This window comes from Pollachius pollachius (assembly GCF_949987615.1).
Source record: "Pollachius pollachius genome assembly, chromosome: 3".
NCBI classification, from domain to species: Eukaryota; Metazoa; Chordata; class Actinopteri; order Gadiformes; family Gadidae; genus Pollachius; species Pollachius pollachius.
In genome coordinates, this window is record NC_136936.1 from 23,549,571 (window position 1) to 23,566,826 (window position 17,256).

General features: G+C 43.2%; 1 protein-coding gene across 3 annotated transcripts; it reads right to left on the reverse strand.

Moving 5' to 3' along the window:
• Nucleotides 1-3,044: 3,044 nt before the first annotated feature.
• Nucleotides 3,045-15,045, reverse strand: LOC307072274 (uncharacterized protein). Of its 3 annotated transcripts, none has more exons than XM_079731507.1 (7): nucleotides 14,756-15,045; nucleotides 13,870-14,002; nucleotides 12,963-13,246; nucleotides 12,728-12,791; nucleotides 11,839-12,122; nucleotides 11,596-11,659; nucleotides 3,045-4,826 (listed from the first exon to the last, which is right to left on the reverse strand). In XM_079731507.1, the coding sequence occupies exons 3-7, from the start codon at nucleotides 13,158-13,160 to the stop codon at nucleotides 4,768-4,770; spliced, it is 669 nt and encodes a 222-aa protein (XP_079587633.1). In that variant the 5' UTR covers nucleotides 13,161-13,246; nucleotides 13,870-14,002; nucleotides 14,756-15,045; the 3' UTR covers nucleotides 3,045-4,767. The 3 variants fall into 3 exon arrangements, with proteins under 3 accessions (XP_079587633.1, XP_079587631.1, XP_079587632.1); XM_079731505.1 differs by having other exon boundaries at nucleotides 12,728-12,794; XM_079731506.1 differs by lacking the exon at nucleotides 13,870-14,002 and having other exon boundaries at nucleotides 12,728-12,794.
• Nucleotides 15,046-17,256: the final 2,211 nt, after the last annotated feature.

The following is a 17,256-nucleotide window of genomic DNA, read 5'->3' on the forward strand; positions in this document are numbered from 1 at the left end:
CTGACTTCTTTGTTGTGTAGATTCCTTTAACTATGTTGCGTATATATTCCATTAACTATCTTGCAGCCAAGTCCACTTCACCCATAGTGTATTGCAATTGAACTTGGTCTCTCCTCTGGCCAATGCTAAACTCCCCCTGACCTTTGTATTTAGCCACAATGTAAGTTTCCTATAAGAGTCATGTACACTAGGGATGTGAATAACTCAAATTTTCAAATTCAAATAATCAGTGGGTGGTATGAACGAATAATCGATTATTCAATGTGTGTCGACATTCACAAAGGCAGCCATGGATCATCGGTCAGAAATCACTTAATATCTTAAAAGCAAAAAAACAACTACCTGCTAAGTAGTTCCACTCAAATGGTCTATTGTGAAAAATGCATTCAACTGCAATCAGAAAATGCGGTTATATGCTATAGACCCTATAGTATCTTTGTTATAAAGGCTGGGACGAATTTCAAATGATAAATATGTACACTTTATGTTGAAAGTATAGACCGTCACGAATCCCATTGAAACTAATGGCGCGGTGATTCGGTCTTCAAAACGAGAGCTGGTAAATTGTGAAAAATGAATTAAACTGTAATCAGACAACGCGGTTATATGCTATAGACCCTAGAGTATTGCATTGCGTTGCATAAGAACCTTACGGGAAGGTAATGACTGTTCCAGGTATTAGGCAAACCCTCAGGCGCTACCAGGGAAACAAAGTTATGGCTTGTGAAAAACTTTATATTTGAATGGAAAAAAATGTTAATGGTCCAAATGTTAAAAATCAATTATGACCCTCGAGGACGAATAACCAAATATTCTGACCCATCCCTAATGTCTACCCATCATCTCTTTGAATGTATGCTTGGTAACTTCTCTGCCTGCATCTTCCCATGATCAAGCTCTAAAATTAAATCAAATATTTTAATGTCCGAAGTGTCCTAAAAATAAGTTATTCAAACAGACATCAACTATTAAAAACAGAATGCGAATAAAAAGCTGGAAAGCGTTTTCAATAAAGATGAAAGGAAACATAAAGCAATAATTTCAACGAATACAGGATAGAGGTTCAATCAAAGCGTCCCGTTGCCCCGTGTAAAAGCACTCCATTGCCCATGTGCTTGAGCATGTGCAGCAAAGAGCTGCACATGCTGGAGTCAGCTTTGCTGGAACTTCAGAAACGCTTGAGGAAAATGTAGCTTATGTGGGCGCTACCACATTATTTGGTCAATAAAAGAGCTAAGCTACTTAAAAGCTATTTCATTTAGAAAATAGCTAGTTGTTGATCGTTTTTCGAACGCCTACATTTATTGTCAAGTCGTCTTTGGGATCGCTGTGCTGTATGGATCAGGCAGCCCGTCAAAGACAGCTCTTTAACTGTGCGTTCACACCAAAAGCTGTAAAGCGTTTTGAGCGATAAAAACCCATTCACTTTCTATTAGACATGAGCGATAAAGCGATAGGAGCGAGAAAACGCTTGAGCGATAGCTTTAAAGCTGTAAATGAGAGTTGAAAACAGCTAAACTCTATGGAAATGAGCTAGTAGCGTTTCGTCTGTAAATGACCGCCAGCCAATCGGAGTCTCTCGCCGGCGTGGGTCCCAGTAAACATACGCGAGAACTTTAGTTCCTAGATCCTACCACACATTTGTTCCATCATCATGGCGCATGAGAGAATAATTTCGGCTATTCATACTTTGCAGTCACGTGGCTAACATGGCTACCTGGAGGGCAACAGACGCCGACCAAATGGCGACGAATAGCGGCCAGCCAGGGGAATAGCAGCCTTGCAGATTTCCAATACTACAATCAATCAACTATTTAGACCATAAATGTTCAAATTAGATATCAAGAAAAGATAAACATACTCGAAACTTGTGATCCATACACAGCACCCGCTGTTGTGTTCATTGCTTTGAAGTTGGCAACGTCTCCACCAGAAGTTGAGTTTGGAGATATTTACATTTATCTTATTGAGAATCCGTCACCTTCTACCCAGCACTCGACTTGAGGGGGGATGGCATCCCCCCTTGGAATTAAAATGATCAAAATCATCCCCCTTCTAAAACAGCCATCCCCCCTTCCCATCCCCTGTTATTTTATCAATTAATGTGGAAATATTACCGTTATTTCATTATAGTGGTTTCCTTTTTCAATTCGGCGCAACGTTACTTTTCCCAGGGACAGATTTGACAGGGATACTGCATTCTCGGGCAGTATGCTATTGCGCAAGCAGGCACGCTTGCTGCGCGCCTGCGTGCTTGCTCAATAGTGCCTTCACGAGCTCTCATTCCACACCGTACTAGACAGACACTAGTAGCGTGAAGCTGTCTCTGTATCTCAGACATCGCTTCCGCAGGCAACTCGGTTCCCTTTTCTCCCTTTCATTCCAACCCGTGAGCGACGCTAGTCTCCCTTCTCTGCCGAATGCATTTTTGAAAAAAAGAATAAGAATCAGTTTTTAAAATCCTTAAAAGTGATGCATGCCCCGAATCGTGGGATGCGTCCGATGAGCTGCGCTTTTGGGGATAAAATAAGAGCGATGACAGTCATCGCTCTTATTTTATCCCCAAAAAAATATAATAATATACTGCTACTACCACTAATAATAATTATCACACCGTTGGTCTCCCATCATATGCACTGTTATCAGCACAAATGATCTCTCCCTTAAAGTTAAAATCCACCATCCCCCTGGCTATTTTTTACAACTCGACCGCTGCTTATACCGCACAAAAAATGAAAGCCTACAAAAGTACGGATAGCTAATTTTTTTTCAAGGATTAACAACGTTGTCGTATGGGAGGTGAAAAACAAGAATATCTTCATAATCAAAGTAAAGTTGAGTGAGTACTATCTAGCTACCCGCAAAACGATCAACAAATAGCTTTTTTCTTAATCAAATAACTTTTAAGTAGCTCTTTTATTGACCAAGTAATGCGGTAGCGTCCACACAAGTTACATTTTCTCAAGCATTTCTGAAGTTCCAGCGCAGCGGAGCTTTTTGCTGCGCACAAAATAAATAAAACTGCTTCGGATCGTTTAGTGACGCCTCCGGCAGTGTTGCCAGATTGGGCAGATTTCCCGCCCAATCTGGCAACACGGGCTATCCCCATGACGGCAGAGGGAGGGTTATTTTCATTTTGAAATAATTGGAATTATAATGTGCAATTAAACAATATACATTACTTATGGCAAATTCTAATCTTATAGACAATAGTTTTTCTCCTTTTTGGATGGGATCCGGTAAAAACATAACCCGGCTTCACTCCTCGGCAGTTAATATATCCAATCGCACAGCAACTATCTGGCATATCGTTTTCACCTCAAAATACCAACTTCCGTTCGTATGGTAAAACTGGCGACGTCCTGACAGATCCTTGATTAGGTTACTAAATCGCTAGAGAACGTTGTTCTTGCCCGCCAGTCGTCGTGACGTCACGTGCAAAGTATGAATTGCAGGGCATCGTATTTGTCCGCCATTGCATAGCCAATGTGGGCTTATTATAGCCCGATCATTAACTAAAAAACACAGAAAGAATAAAGCATCCAGCATATGATTTCAACAATGTATGAGGGCATACGCAATCCGCATTACGCAACAGGGATGGTCGCACTGTGGAATGCCGAGGAGCGGTGGGTGGAGATGTGCGCGCATATCAGAAGCAGGGAGATACCGCACAAAAATCGATTTCTAATTTGTCAGTTTGCCGTGTCTGCCTGGCACAAATGCTCCCGTTGAGCGGATCTTTTCCATAATAAACAATACAACACACACACACACGATTGCGATCAACTAAGCTATAATCTAGCATATAAGCAATCGCTCCATTAATTAGTTGTTCAGTGTTTCATGCATTTATGCTTATATTATTTTTGTATTGGCCAAACTTATGACTATCTTGTGTTTTTGTGGCTCTGCATCAGCAGCACCACTTGCCTCAACTACGAGCATGCAAGCAAAAAGCGCGGCTCCTTTAAATGGAAAAGCAAACTCGCAAGAGCGATATGAGCTGTACATATTTTGGACAGCGTTGCGTTTTGAGCTATTCTGCGATTTTGCATCTTTTATAGCTTTTGGTGTGAACGTACAGCCACGCTTGCATTTTAATGGTCACACTTGTAGATAACGTTACTGTTGTCCAATCAAGTACATTCCATTGCCGGGGCGGACTTGACAGGAGAGGGCAGAGAGGAAAGAAATAAACAAAACGGGCAGAGCGCTGGGCACCAAGACAACAGTGGCCGATGGGCATGATTTTCAAAAGGGAATCAGGGCCAAAGCGCACAACGGTGGCCATCATGAAATTCCCCCCTTGGTGCACACACAAATTGCTTGGGTCGCTGTAGCTGGGGTTGCACTGCAGACACACAGAGGGCTTCTCCCAGGTGTGAGTCCTTATGTGGGACTTCAGGGCAGAGTTCTGTCAGAAGCGCTTCGTGCATTGGTCACAGCTGTAGGGCATCTCACCAAAGTGAGTCCTCATGTGGCTCTTCAGTGTGGAGCTTTCACTGAAACCCTTTGTGCATTGGTCACAGCTTTAAGGCTTCTCCCCGGTCTGAGTCATCATGTGGCGCTTCAGGTAGCCTTTCCGTTGGAAGCTCTTCTTGCATTGGTCACACCTGTAGGGCTTCTCCCCGGTGTGAGTCCTCATGTGGAGCTTCAGGGGACCTTTCTCCTGGAAGCGCTTCATGCATTGCTCACACCTGTAGGGCTTCTCCCCGTTGTGAGTCCACATGTGGATCTTCAACCTGGAGCTCAGACTGAAGCGCTTCACGCATCCGAGGAGGCGCCGCACTGCGTGCTGCAGTCTCTAATGTCATTACAGTCTTCTGCAGAGAGGAAAACAAAAGACAAAATTAATTATTTTATCGAAGACGTATGTATGTACTTTTTAAACACCTGTGTATGGAAGAATTATATTTTGACACTTTCTTTCCAACTTATTTTTATTGATTATGCCTTTTCCTTGCCCCCTTTGGGGTGCTCAAGGGTCAAAGGCTCCAGCTGAGAAGGTACCACTACATCCGCCTTCTTATGGATGTGGGAAGGTAATAAACACATATCTCAGGTAGGGCTGGGCGGTATATCGATATTTGAAATATATCGATCGTTTTTCAAACGAGACGATATCGTCAACATCGATAGTTTAATTTGCGTTGAAAGTACAGCATATTTTATCCAAATAACAGCAGTTTCGAACCGCGACTGCCGCCTGACATTTCATAACTCTGCTTATCTCTCTCCCACTCTGCCTCCGGCTCACACACACATGGCCCGGCCCCCCTTCCACTCACGTCACTTTTTTAAATCCCCTACGGCGCGAAACATGAAGTCCGCCGGCCAACGCGGCGCAGAGGAGCTTGTATGTAAGCAGAAGACAAATGGCTCCATAGTTTGGAAATGGTTTGGGTACAAGGTATCTGACGAATGACAGAATCAGGTTTTCTGTAGAGAGTGCTTCAACCCTGTCGCAATTAAAGGGTCGAGTACGACCAACCTCTTCCATCACTTGCTCAAAAATGCACAACATGCTCAAAAATGCGTGCAGCGACCCAAAATCTTAAGCTGCCTCGACATTAATTATTTTTTATTCAGATAAAGGCAGTACAGGAATTGTCCCAAAATGATTCCGGACTCCCGGACACCCGCCGGCTTGAATGTCCGCTCCGGAGGAGCTCAGCCCCGGCGGGTGTCGCTCCATGTCGTGATTCAACTCTGCTTCAGATTGATGAGGAAGTGGAAGAACCAGAGACGTCGAAGAACCCGACCGTCGGGTTCTCGGTTGGGAGACATATTAATAATATAATTATTATTAATATAAAGGCTAATAAGATTCATAATATTCGGGAGGCGCATACAGCTTTTGACCGTGATATTAGATTGTAATGTTCGGCAGTGTCTAGTCAACGGTTTATTCAACCATCAAACTGTGTTCAATTCTGAACGGTAGGAATAGTAACGGTAAATCCAAACGATAGTTAGGTAGGCTATATTAGGTAGCTCCTACTATAGCCTACCTAAGCCTACCCCCCCCCCATCAGCAAGGCAGGTTAACGCAAGTACTAACGGCTGCGGCCTGCTGCAATGCAATGGGAGGCGGGGCTTGACCGTCCAGCAGGTCAAGCCCCGCCCATGACACACGCTTGCCCCGCCCATGACACACGCGTCACATGCCAAGCTCTGCGTAGAAGTTCAGGGACAGTCGGGATTTCGGAAACTCAGGATGGAGGATATTGTGTTTTTGCAAGTATTAAATAGGTAGATTTCATCAAGGAGAAATGATGTCGGCGAGTGAAATTACGTTGCTACAATAAATGCATTAAATGAAAAACTTTATTCACATCTCTCGACTCGACTCGTGAACAATCACTATGTTTTCATTTGAAACGTCTGACATGCAGTGAAATGTCTCTAGTGGGATGTTTTGCACTAATTGCACAGGGTGTCCGCGCATCCTTAAAAAGTCTTAAATTTGTTACAAATGTCATATGCTGGTCTTAAATACTGTTGCTCAAGGTCTTAAATTTTTCGGGGCAGGACTATATTTTTTTATTTTTCTCGTGGGACTTTTCAGGAAGGAAATGTAGAGAGGCTTCTTTCTTGCTAGCTGCATATATAAACGATTATCTGCGTGCTTGCTAGCTAGTCTGCGACAATGGGTAGGTGCAAATTCAAGGACAGTTGGCTGGAAGACGTCCGTTTCCGGAGTTGGCTCGCGTCTGTTGCCAACCCCCACCATCGCGTGTTTTAGGTCTTAAATTTCATTCAAGGTGGTATTAAAAAGGTCTTAAAAAGTCTTACATTTGACTTGCTGAAACCTTGCAGATACCCTGTTGCAATGATGTTAATTACAATATATTTGACTGGGTGAGGTGCACCATTTTCTGTATTTGTTCTTTCCCACTAAGCCTGTACAATAGGGGGCAAGCTATTCTGTAACTATGTTCATGATCAATAATACAGTTTCCTTTAAAGGAAACATTCATTGTGTGTTTTCTTTATATTGCATTGCAATAGCCTGTTTAAAGCGATCATATATGCAGCAAACAACTAATCAGCACTGATACTATATGCTAATAGATAAAGGAGTGACAATACCACAGTAAATGCTTTGAATTTTTCTTAAGATATAGCTGTGCAGTATTCTTAGGAAAAAAGGCATATGAGAGAAGGCTCATTACAACTAGAAGAGACATATGACTTTTATAGATATACTTTTAAAGACTTGAGACTTATAATATTAATGCTAATATGCCTTGTGTATCTTGAATCTAATGGTCACTTGGTCTTCTGTTTTTGTTCAGCATCCGACCCATTTCCGAGCCAGCGAGGAGCCAGTTTTTCCCTCAGGGGAATCATATAACTGTCTTTGTTGTTCCTTTAAGACAAGACAGCATCACAGTATGAAAAACCATATGAAAAACCATTTAGATGCAGCAGTCCGCCACGGAGGTATTGTCACTCTTTGTCACTCTTTGTGTGGTCTACAGAAGCACATACTGTACTTGTGTTAGGCTGTCAATAACTCTAATGTAATAAATATTTAGTTTTGCAGAATACCGTATCTGCAAAACTGTCACTGAGAGCCCCGTAGCAGCCACTGTCACTGAGAGCCCCGTAGCAGCCACTGTCACTGAGAGCCCCGTAGCAGCCACTGTCACTGAGAGCCCTGTAGCAGCCACTGTCACTGAGAGCCCTGTAGCAGCCACTGTCACTGAGAGCCCCGTAGCAGCCACTGTCACTGAGAGCCCTGTAGCAGCCACTGTCACTGAGAGCCCTGTAGCAGCCACTGTCACTGAGAGCCCTGTAGCAGCCACTGTCACTGAGAGCCCTGTAGCAGCCACTGTCACTGAGAGCCCTGTAGCAGCCACTGTCACTGAGAGCCCTGTAGCAGCCACTGTCACGGAGAGCCCCGTAGCAGCCACTGTCACTGAGAGCCCCGTAGCAGCCACTGTCACTGAGAGCCCTGTAGCAGCCACTGTCACTGAGAGCCCCGTAGCAGCCACTGTCACTGAGAGCCCTGTAGCAGCCACTGTCACGGAGAGCCCCGTAGCAGCCACTGTCACTGAGAGCCCCGTAGCAGCCACTGTTGCTCAGAGCCCAATAGCAGCCACTGTCACTGACAGCCCTATAGCAGCCCCAGCTCCCGCTGATCAGCCACAAATACATGTGCGTGGACAAAAGCAGTTTAAGATCAAGTGTGTACACTGTGGCCTTCAACTCAACAGACGCAATTTGAGGGTGCATATTAAGAGGAAACACCCTGGGAAAAAAGACATCACCGCTGAACGCCATTTAAGCTGTCAGTGTATTGACCCACAAAATGGTATTTTTGCTGTTAAAAAAACATTCACTGGTCCAAGCAATCCAATTCATGTAATTAAAAAAACATCTGGCACAAACCTACAAGTTAGGTGTGAATTGGACTTGTGCAAGGCCAATGCTGAGTTTGCTGAAAGAAGCAATTGTTAGATCTTGCTGCTGCTGCTCCTATGGGGTTTTGGAAACCCACCTCCTACCTAGCATCCACCTGTGGGCTCTGTTTTTATGTTTCCCGATGGATGGGTCTGCAAAGCAGATCATTAAAGGAACGAATAACCAAGGCAGAGCCTGTCGCCAAACCTGCTGCAGCTATGCTCAAGGATGCCTGTGCTGTGCAACCATGCTCAAGAATATGCTACGGCAAATCGAGTAACATGTTATGCTTTCCTTTCAGGAGGGACAGAGATGACAGGACATGACCCTCTCTCATCATTCATGCTTCATTTATTTGTTTTCTACTGCTTATATTGGTCAGTTATATGTTGATATGTTTAACAGGCCAATAAATGAAAATAATTTTCTTGAGTCCTTGAGTCATTTTATCTGTAGTTAGATGCTGCAGATGATTTTTCAGTCTGTGGTGGCAAGATTGTCGTTTTCTTTTCTCATTCTGCTGGTGAGGTGGCATCAGACACAAGGATGCAAGGCAAAAAAACTGGGAAAACTACTTGGTGGTGGAGAGATGTACACTGAAGATGAGAGGCCATTCAGAACAACCACCAGGATCATCCACTTCATAACATCTTTATGGATCAAGAAAAAAGGCATTGAAATAACTTGGTCTGCATGAATGCTGCACCAATATTATATGTGTGTATACATATATATATATATAGATGTATATTTTATTTTTTTTGCCTGACCTACTGAAACATTTCTTTTGGTAATGATTTGCATTATTTGCTATCACTGGCTTTTTCCAATCATCTATCATTATGATATTCCATGAAAAGGGTTGCACTTTTTTACTTAACCAGTCAACTGAGAACCACTGCCCTTGATTACCTGGACAAGTCCCAAAATACACTCCACATAAACGGGCACATACAGTAACAAAGGCAGTGACACATCAATACAGGTCATGATGCTGTATAGGTGAGAAGGGGTGAAAAAAAGTTTTTCAAGGTATGTTTTTTAGACTGATGCAGACCTACATCATTGGAAGATAGAAAAATTATATAATGCTTTCTTTGATTGTTGTACAGTCTAATTTTTATAGCCTATATAATTGATGTAGCCTATAAAATAATCACTCACTTCTCTGCATTTTGCTGTTCTCGGGTTTCCGTTAATGACAAACAATGACAAACCTATCTATTAATAGCAAAAACACAATATGTCGCTGCAAAAGACATTGCAAAGACAGTTTTTATAGGGTAGTAGTAGGGGAAAATCCTCCCCAGGCGCTGTTTCTACTGAGTTTCCGAAATCCCGACTGTCCCTGAACTTCTACGCAGAGCTTGGCGTGTGACGCGTGTGTCATGGGCGGGGCTTGACCTGCTGGACGGTCAAGCCCCGCCTCCCGCTGCAGACGATTGTATTGCAGCAGGCCGCAGCCGTTACCCACTCGGTTAACGAGCACAGCGACGCAGGCAGGCTGGAAATGAGAGCACAGTGGCGCTGTCACACCAAAATTGTTCCGGGAGCGAAAATTGTACCACCTACGTAATTCGCGTTCGAAACATTACGTCATCGTTCTACGCGACTGTCCGTTGCCAGGCAGGTTTAAAAAAACATTCGCGCTCATGTTGCCAAAGACAAAATAACATTATACAGATAAAACTTTATACTTTATATATTTGTATTGTATTTAGCTAGTAAACTGAGTGTTTAAAGTGTATCATAGTCTAGCTAGCTTGTGTTAATACACTCAGTTTACTAGCTAAATGCGATTAAACAATTACATACAATACAAACATAAAAGGTTGCAACGCTAATAAATGTCATTTGTAAAAAAAAATGTTATCTGTTTAATGTTATTTCGTCTTGTGACGCTCAATGAATGAGCGCGAATGTTCACGAATGTTCATGAACCTTCCTACGTCATCGTTCGATGCAATCATCCGTTGCCAGGCAACGTTCAACGCGATCGTCTGTTGCCAGGCAGGTTTGGAATTTCAAACGCAGATTACGTAGGGGGTACAATTTTCTGCTTGAAGATATCGAGATATGACTTTTGGTCCATATCGCCCAGCCCTAATCCCAGGTAATTGTTATTTCCAATCACGTGTTTTATAGGGATGCACCAATGTATCGGACGAACATCGGTAAAGGCCGATATTCGCGTTGTTGACTGCCATCGGCTGTAAAATGACATAAGATGAAATAAGATGACATTCACCGATGGCAGTGGCCGATGTTTACATTTTAATGCTTCATCCTCTTGAAATGTCACTGAAACACGTCTTACAAACTGCATATCGCTGATCTTTCTCCGAGACAGCGAAATACTCCCACACGACTGACATTTTCTTTCACTTTTATTTGTGAACAATCCACACATGCACGCGGGCGGCTTTTTTATTTTCTATCCTATCACTCCGCAAGCGTCTTCGGTTGCTAAGCGACGTCAACGGCGGACTATTTCTCAGCTGATCAACACTACGAATGCTGGTAACAAATTGTAAAAAGACAAAAAATTGTAAAAAGACACACCGTGTGAAGTTATTTTTTTGGCCATAGTTTCCATATGGTAAAGACGTGTCCAGTTCACCAGTTCGTGCAGGCTGTGTTCAGTAAAATAAATACCGACCTGTTTTCGGCGCATGTAGGCCTATCTGCCTAAGCCAATGTTGAAATAATTTTGATGTTGAATGTTGATGCTGCAGTTGAAATAAACAGATTGATTTCATACAAATCATAAAAGCCTCTCCCTGTGTCATTGTGTGTGCGTGTATATGAGGTGCGTGTCTGCGTGCGTGGGGGGGTAGGGTTCGTTTCCCTGGCACAAAAGGGGGAATAAATAAAAACAAAAAAAACATTGGTATCGGCCAAATTATTATTTTAAACATCGGTATTGGCCCAGAATTTCACAATCGGTGCATGCTGTAGTTGTACTGGGAATCAGAGCTGATCTCAGCATTCCTGATACCCGTCTGCTATGAAGAAGATGTGAATCATTCTACTTTAAACTATATAAATAGTCCTTGTGTTTTAGAAGGGCGCTAGTCATGATGCTTTTCAAAAGAAGACAAGGCTTTTTAGCCAGGTAGTATCGAGTACAATCTCAGTTGATCCAGGTTGTTTTCTTGTAAAGGTGCAATAGGTGATACTTACCTACAGCGGACATGCCTCTACCAATATCCTCTTCAACCTTGATGGAAATGGTGTCTGGGGTCTGCTGCATTCCACATAAAGGAGGAAACACACAAAAGACATTTTCTTCAATTTGCACAGAATAGTTGTTAATCCCCACTAACGACACATTGAATCATAAAGGTGTGTGCTTTCTATGGGTGTGTGCTGGAGTTGTAACAGAGGAAGCTCTCTTGGATGCTGAATGAGAAGATGATTTCCAACCTGCACACTCAGCTCCTTGCGGCAGACCAACCGCTCGCCGCGGTCCAGGCTCGTGGCCACGCTGTGGTCCGCAGACAGCGAGTTGAGGGCCTCCACTTCTGTTGCCGTGAAGAGGGTGCCATGGCCGTCCACCACCAGTGGGCCCTCCCCTTTACCATAGACGCTCAGGATCCTCAGCTCCCCGTTGTGACTGAACATGTGGGAGGAGCCAGGGGCGTCCACACACAGACTCTCTGAGGTGGCGCCGCGCTGCATGCTGCGATCTCCAAAGACATAGCAGTCTTCTGCAGAGGGAGAAAAAAAAGACAGAAAGTAATTGTTTTGATACACTATTTGCATTAAAGGAGGAAGTGTGTATTAGTACATGTCAAATGAACTATTTAAATGTATGCAACATTGACACAGAGGGTTTAAAATGTGTACTGCATACACAGATTCACAGTTTTGGAGAAGGATGTCTCCTCCAGCCCCCTCCTCCCTAGACTCAAAGCTCAAGCTGGTGACCAGGTTAAGGACACTGAACGAACACCAGGTCAAAATGATCTGAGCACGACATTACATGCGAGTCAAATGCAATTATTCTATTTTGACAATAACAAGCAACAACGTGTGCTTCCCTGTCAGCTGATCAGCCAACTTTTATACATTTTGAATGATTGATGTTTGAGAATGATAAACCAGCTCATGTGGCATCCATCTTGAAACCCTTCTGGGCTTTTGACTGATTCCATTTTTGAAATGTAACTCCAAAGTTTGACTTGTGTTCTACCAGGGCTCTGGTCATGATGATATTCAAAAAAGGACCAGGCTTTTTAGCAAAGGTAGAAGCTATTACTGTCTCAGTTGATCCAGGTCGTTTTCTTGTAAAGATGCAATAGGTATAACTAACCTACAGCAGGCATGCCTCCACCAATATCCTCTTCTACCTTGATTGAAATGCTGTCTGGGGTCTGCTGCTTTCCACATAAAGAAGAAAACACACAAGACATATTCTTTCATTTGCACAGAATAGTTGTAAATCCCCACTGACGACACATCGAATCATAAAGCTTTCTATGGTTGCGTCCAGGAGTTTTTAACAGAGGAAGCTCTCTTGGATGGTGAATGAGAAGATGACTTCCAACCTGCACACTCAGCTCCTTGCGGCAGACCAACCGCTCGCTGCGGTCCAGGCTCTTGGCCACGCTGTGGTCCGCAGACAGCGAGTTCAGGGCCTCCACTTCAAACGCGGTGAAGAAGTTGTCACGGCTGTCCACTGCCAGTGGGCCCTCCCCTTTTCCATGGACGGTCAGGATCCTCAGCTCCTTGCTGTGACAGGACATGTGGGAGGAGCCAGGTTTGTCCACACGCAGACTCTTTGAGGTGGCGCCGCGCTGCGTGCTACGGTCTCCAAAGGCATCGCAGTCTTCTGCAGGGGAGAAAAAAAGACAGAAAGTAATTGTTTTAATACAGTGTTTGCATTAAAGGAAGAAGTGTTCCATTATTACACATCAAATTAACTATTTCAATGAATGCAACATTGACAAAGAGTGTTTAAAATGTGTACTGCAGACACAGATTCATAGTTTTGAAGAGGGATGTCTCCTCCAGCACCCTCCTCCCACTCAAAGCTCAGGTGGGTGACCAGTTTGAGGACACTGAACGAACACCAGCGCAAAATGATCTGAGCACAGCATTACATGCGAGTCAAGCGCAATTTTTCTATTTTGACCATAACAAGCGACAACGTGTCCTTCCCTGTTAGCTGATCAGCTAACATTCATACATTTTGAATTGATTAGTGTTTGAGAATGATAAACCAGCTCACGTGGCATCTGTCTTGAAACCCTTCTGTGCTCTTGACTGAATCCATCTTTGAAATGCAACTCCCAAGTTTGCCTCATGTTTTAGCAGGGCTCTAGTCATGATGCTTTTCCAAAGAGGACCAGGTGTTTTAGTGCAGGTAGAATCTAGCATCAGCCTATAATCCATGGTTCCTAGAATCTACTTCATCTAAAGTAAAAAGGTGCTCAAAGGTGGAAATGTACATACCTTTACTTCTAAAGTGGGGCAGCAAAGTCTTTAAGGATAGCTGTGTGCCTACAGTATGTGTTTCGAGGTGGTCTGTCTGGCAGGCAACATTCCTTGAGAGAAGCAGCTGAATGTAAGTGCTTGATGTGCTGGCCTGTGTAGAGACCACAAGGTCAAATTAGTACTCAATTCATTACTTTGTATATATTCCAGGTGCAAGTTGTAAGAAGATAAGCATGATGATTGTGAATAACATTAGCCTAACTCTTAAAATTAGATCTATGAAATCAAATGATATTACATAATATATCTTAAAAGTTCATCACATCATCTCAATTCGTCTCGCTATATTTACATCAAGCTCTGCAGAAATCTTCTAATAACCCATTGATTTGAATCAGGTGTGAAGGGGAAAACATGAGTGGGTCTATGTATTTAGGAAGAGTTATCAGGCCATAATTATCTCCTCATCAGTAAAACGTTAAAACTACTGCGGTCACGTAGCTTGTAAAGGACAGTTGAATTCGTTTGTAGTAGGATGACCAGACATTCGTAAAGATTCGGGACATTCCCTTGGTGTCCAAGCAGTAGAGATCAGTGCCTGTACCTGCTTTGCTGTAAAACGCTTCGAATTGTGCCAATTCTCATCGGATCACCCTGGTTTGCAGAGGTGCACACTCTAACCTAACACCAAGAGCAGAACGGTTATCCTAATAACAAATAAGTGTACAACACTCGCGTTACAGTACGTGTATTCACACACATACCTGATGCTATCTACCTTTACATTAGCGACAGTAACTGGGCTGTTAGCTGTAGAGCTAATGTTACAGCCACATTTGACGGGTAACAAGCTAGGTAACCATATAAAGTAAAGCAACACGATGATATAGCATTAGTTACTTACTTGTCCAAGGTTTGTAGCTGAGCCAAGGAGAGTTGGTACTGAACCAGATTTAATTTTCAGACGTACAGCAAGTCCAGCTCTGTATTGGCCCAAGTTAAGGAAACAGTCGTCGGTGAAATGCCTGGCGCAGACATATAACACTTTGGGAAGTTTTGTCGGCACATTTCCAGAGAAACTATAATTAACCCACTGGTTCTTCAGAGGCTCGGATGAAGGAACTAAAAATAGACTTTTGTGTTCATTTGTACATCCAAACACTGAGCAACTGCCATGCTTCGCTCGTTTGCAAGCCATGATGCCTCTCCAGGAAAAAACAATGCGGCGCTCGTATGGTCGTAGCTGATTTTATAATGGGCGGTCGGGACATATTCTGTGGGCGGGCAAAGCAGAGAGGGAGTAGGTAATCTTTCCCTGTATTTTTATTTTTAATTTTTTTATGTTAAAAATATACAAAAGAAATATTGAGCAATAAAATGAAAGAAATAAAAACAAACAAACGGGATCCTCAGGATCCGAAGCAACAATTTTTTTGATGTAGTGGTAAATATTTTCAGCTCATGATCGCAATTGGTCCACAGACTAACAGCCTTGTTGAAATACATTAAAGTTTTGCAATGGTTTAACTTAATTTACGCTTACGGTGGAACAACTCCTGTATGCTATGAGGCAATTGGGGATTATTTGCTTTGAACATTATTTGAATAGTTTTATAATAAATCAATTAATATCTGCTGCTGTGCGGTGTATGGGGTGCAGAACTATGGTTAACTATAACCTGACTCTGAAGCTTACTTGGCGCATAAATCAATTTTTTGGTCATAATTGAATAAATAATGGATTTGTTAATTTTCTGTAAGTGGTTTTCTGCATAATTCATATTGCTGTTTTTTTTCAGGATGAAGATTGGATGTGTATACGTTTTGTATGTGTTCCCCCATATCTCCACACACTAGGTAATGTAAGGAAGTATGAAGGAGCGCTACAACGTGTACCGAGAGGTTTGATTCAGTAGGTCTTTGGTTTTATTCAGTATTTCTATTGATGAGGATATTTTGGCTTTAATATAATATATGTGAGGTTTCCAACATAATTTGTTGTTTATTAATTAATGCACCCAGAAATTTGTACCCGTCTTTTCTACTCATTTGTGTATCAGGAGGTTCGACTGTGAGGGTCATTCCCACTTATTCACACTTGATGCCCGATATGCGTAAATCGGTGCCGCTCAGACATAAATAGAATCAACGGGGGTTTAGGGGGGCGGGCTTTCAAGGGGCAGGATATGACGTTGGGTTTGTAATAAAACACGGAATGTCCAGACACAGGTAAGTTGTTACTTCTGACTTTATCCAGGAGCTCTCGGGTTCATGTCCACAGCATACATGTGAAGACTCACGTGAAAAGCCCCCTCCCACTGCCGTAACACCCACTAGAGTAAACATCAACAGCTACGTTACGACAGCCGTAAAGCAGAGTACCGTAAACACTCTAATACTCTGACATCTCCCCTTTTTAGTTCTACTTTCCTCAATAAAGTAAACAGATAAACATTCTGTAAAGAACAATGCTATTCTGTAGCAATAAGCAGGACCACATTAAACATCTTGTGAAATGTAAACAATGTCATTCTTCATTAAATATCAATAAACGACATTCAACCCTTGGTCTGTCTTCTGTAGTACTTATATTCAATAAACCTTTAGATTATCAAACGATTATTAAATTACTTTTCACTATAAGATAACAGTTTGCATTACTGAACTCTTTTGATATTAAGACACATCAGTTTATAACATTCTATGGAACTCTTTTTCTTTTTATGTGGCTTTACCACCTGGAACTCTTTTATGTGGTTTAAAGGTTACCACGCCTGGAACTCTTTTCCCTTCTTCCCCCCCAAAGGCCATGAGTGCGAGGACATGTTCACTCACAAGTCCAGTCTGATGACTGGCTTAGAGATCCGTCCAGACCTGGTCTGTGACAGATTTTCAGCACCAGCATGCATGCTGACACTGGAGTCCCCCTGCTGTCGATTGATGTCCGGATTGTCCGTGCAAACAGGTAAGACAGGTACTTTGCCTCCAGGCGGCTGTGGAGCAGGCATCTCCTGCAAGTGGCGCCGGTTGCGCCTGAGTCTTGCCCCCTGCTGCGTCTGGATGATGTAAGAGCGTGGCGTGACACTCTCAGCGGCCACAACTGCAGGAGCTGTCCAGGATTTCTGGTGGTCCAGCTTGGTGAGGACGTTACCACCAGGCTGAAGTGGGGGTAGGGGTCTGGCCCCATGGCGTCTGTTGTAGTAGAAGGCTTGCTTCTTCTTCTCTGCCTCGTCCTTCTGCCTGATGCGCTGCCCGTCGGGCCATGAGGGCTGCAGGTTTCTCTCGAGGGTAGGCAGTGTCGTTCGAATCTTCCGGCCCATTAGTAGTTCAGCTGGGCTGGCTCCAGTTGTGCTGCATGGTGTTGACCTGTAGCACATGAGTGCGATGAGAGGGTCGTTCTGTTTC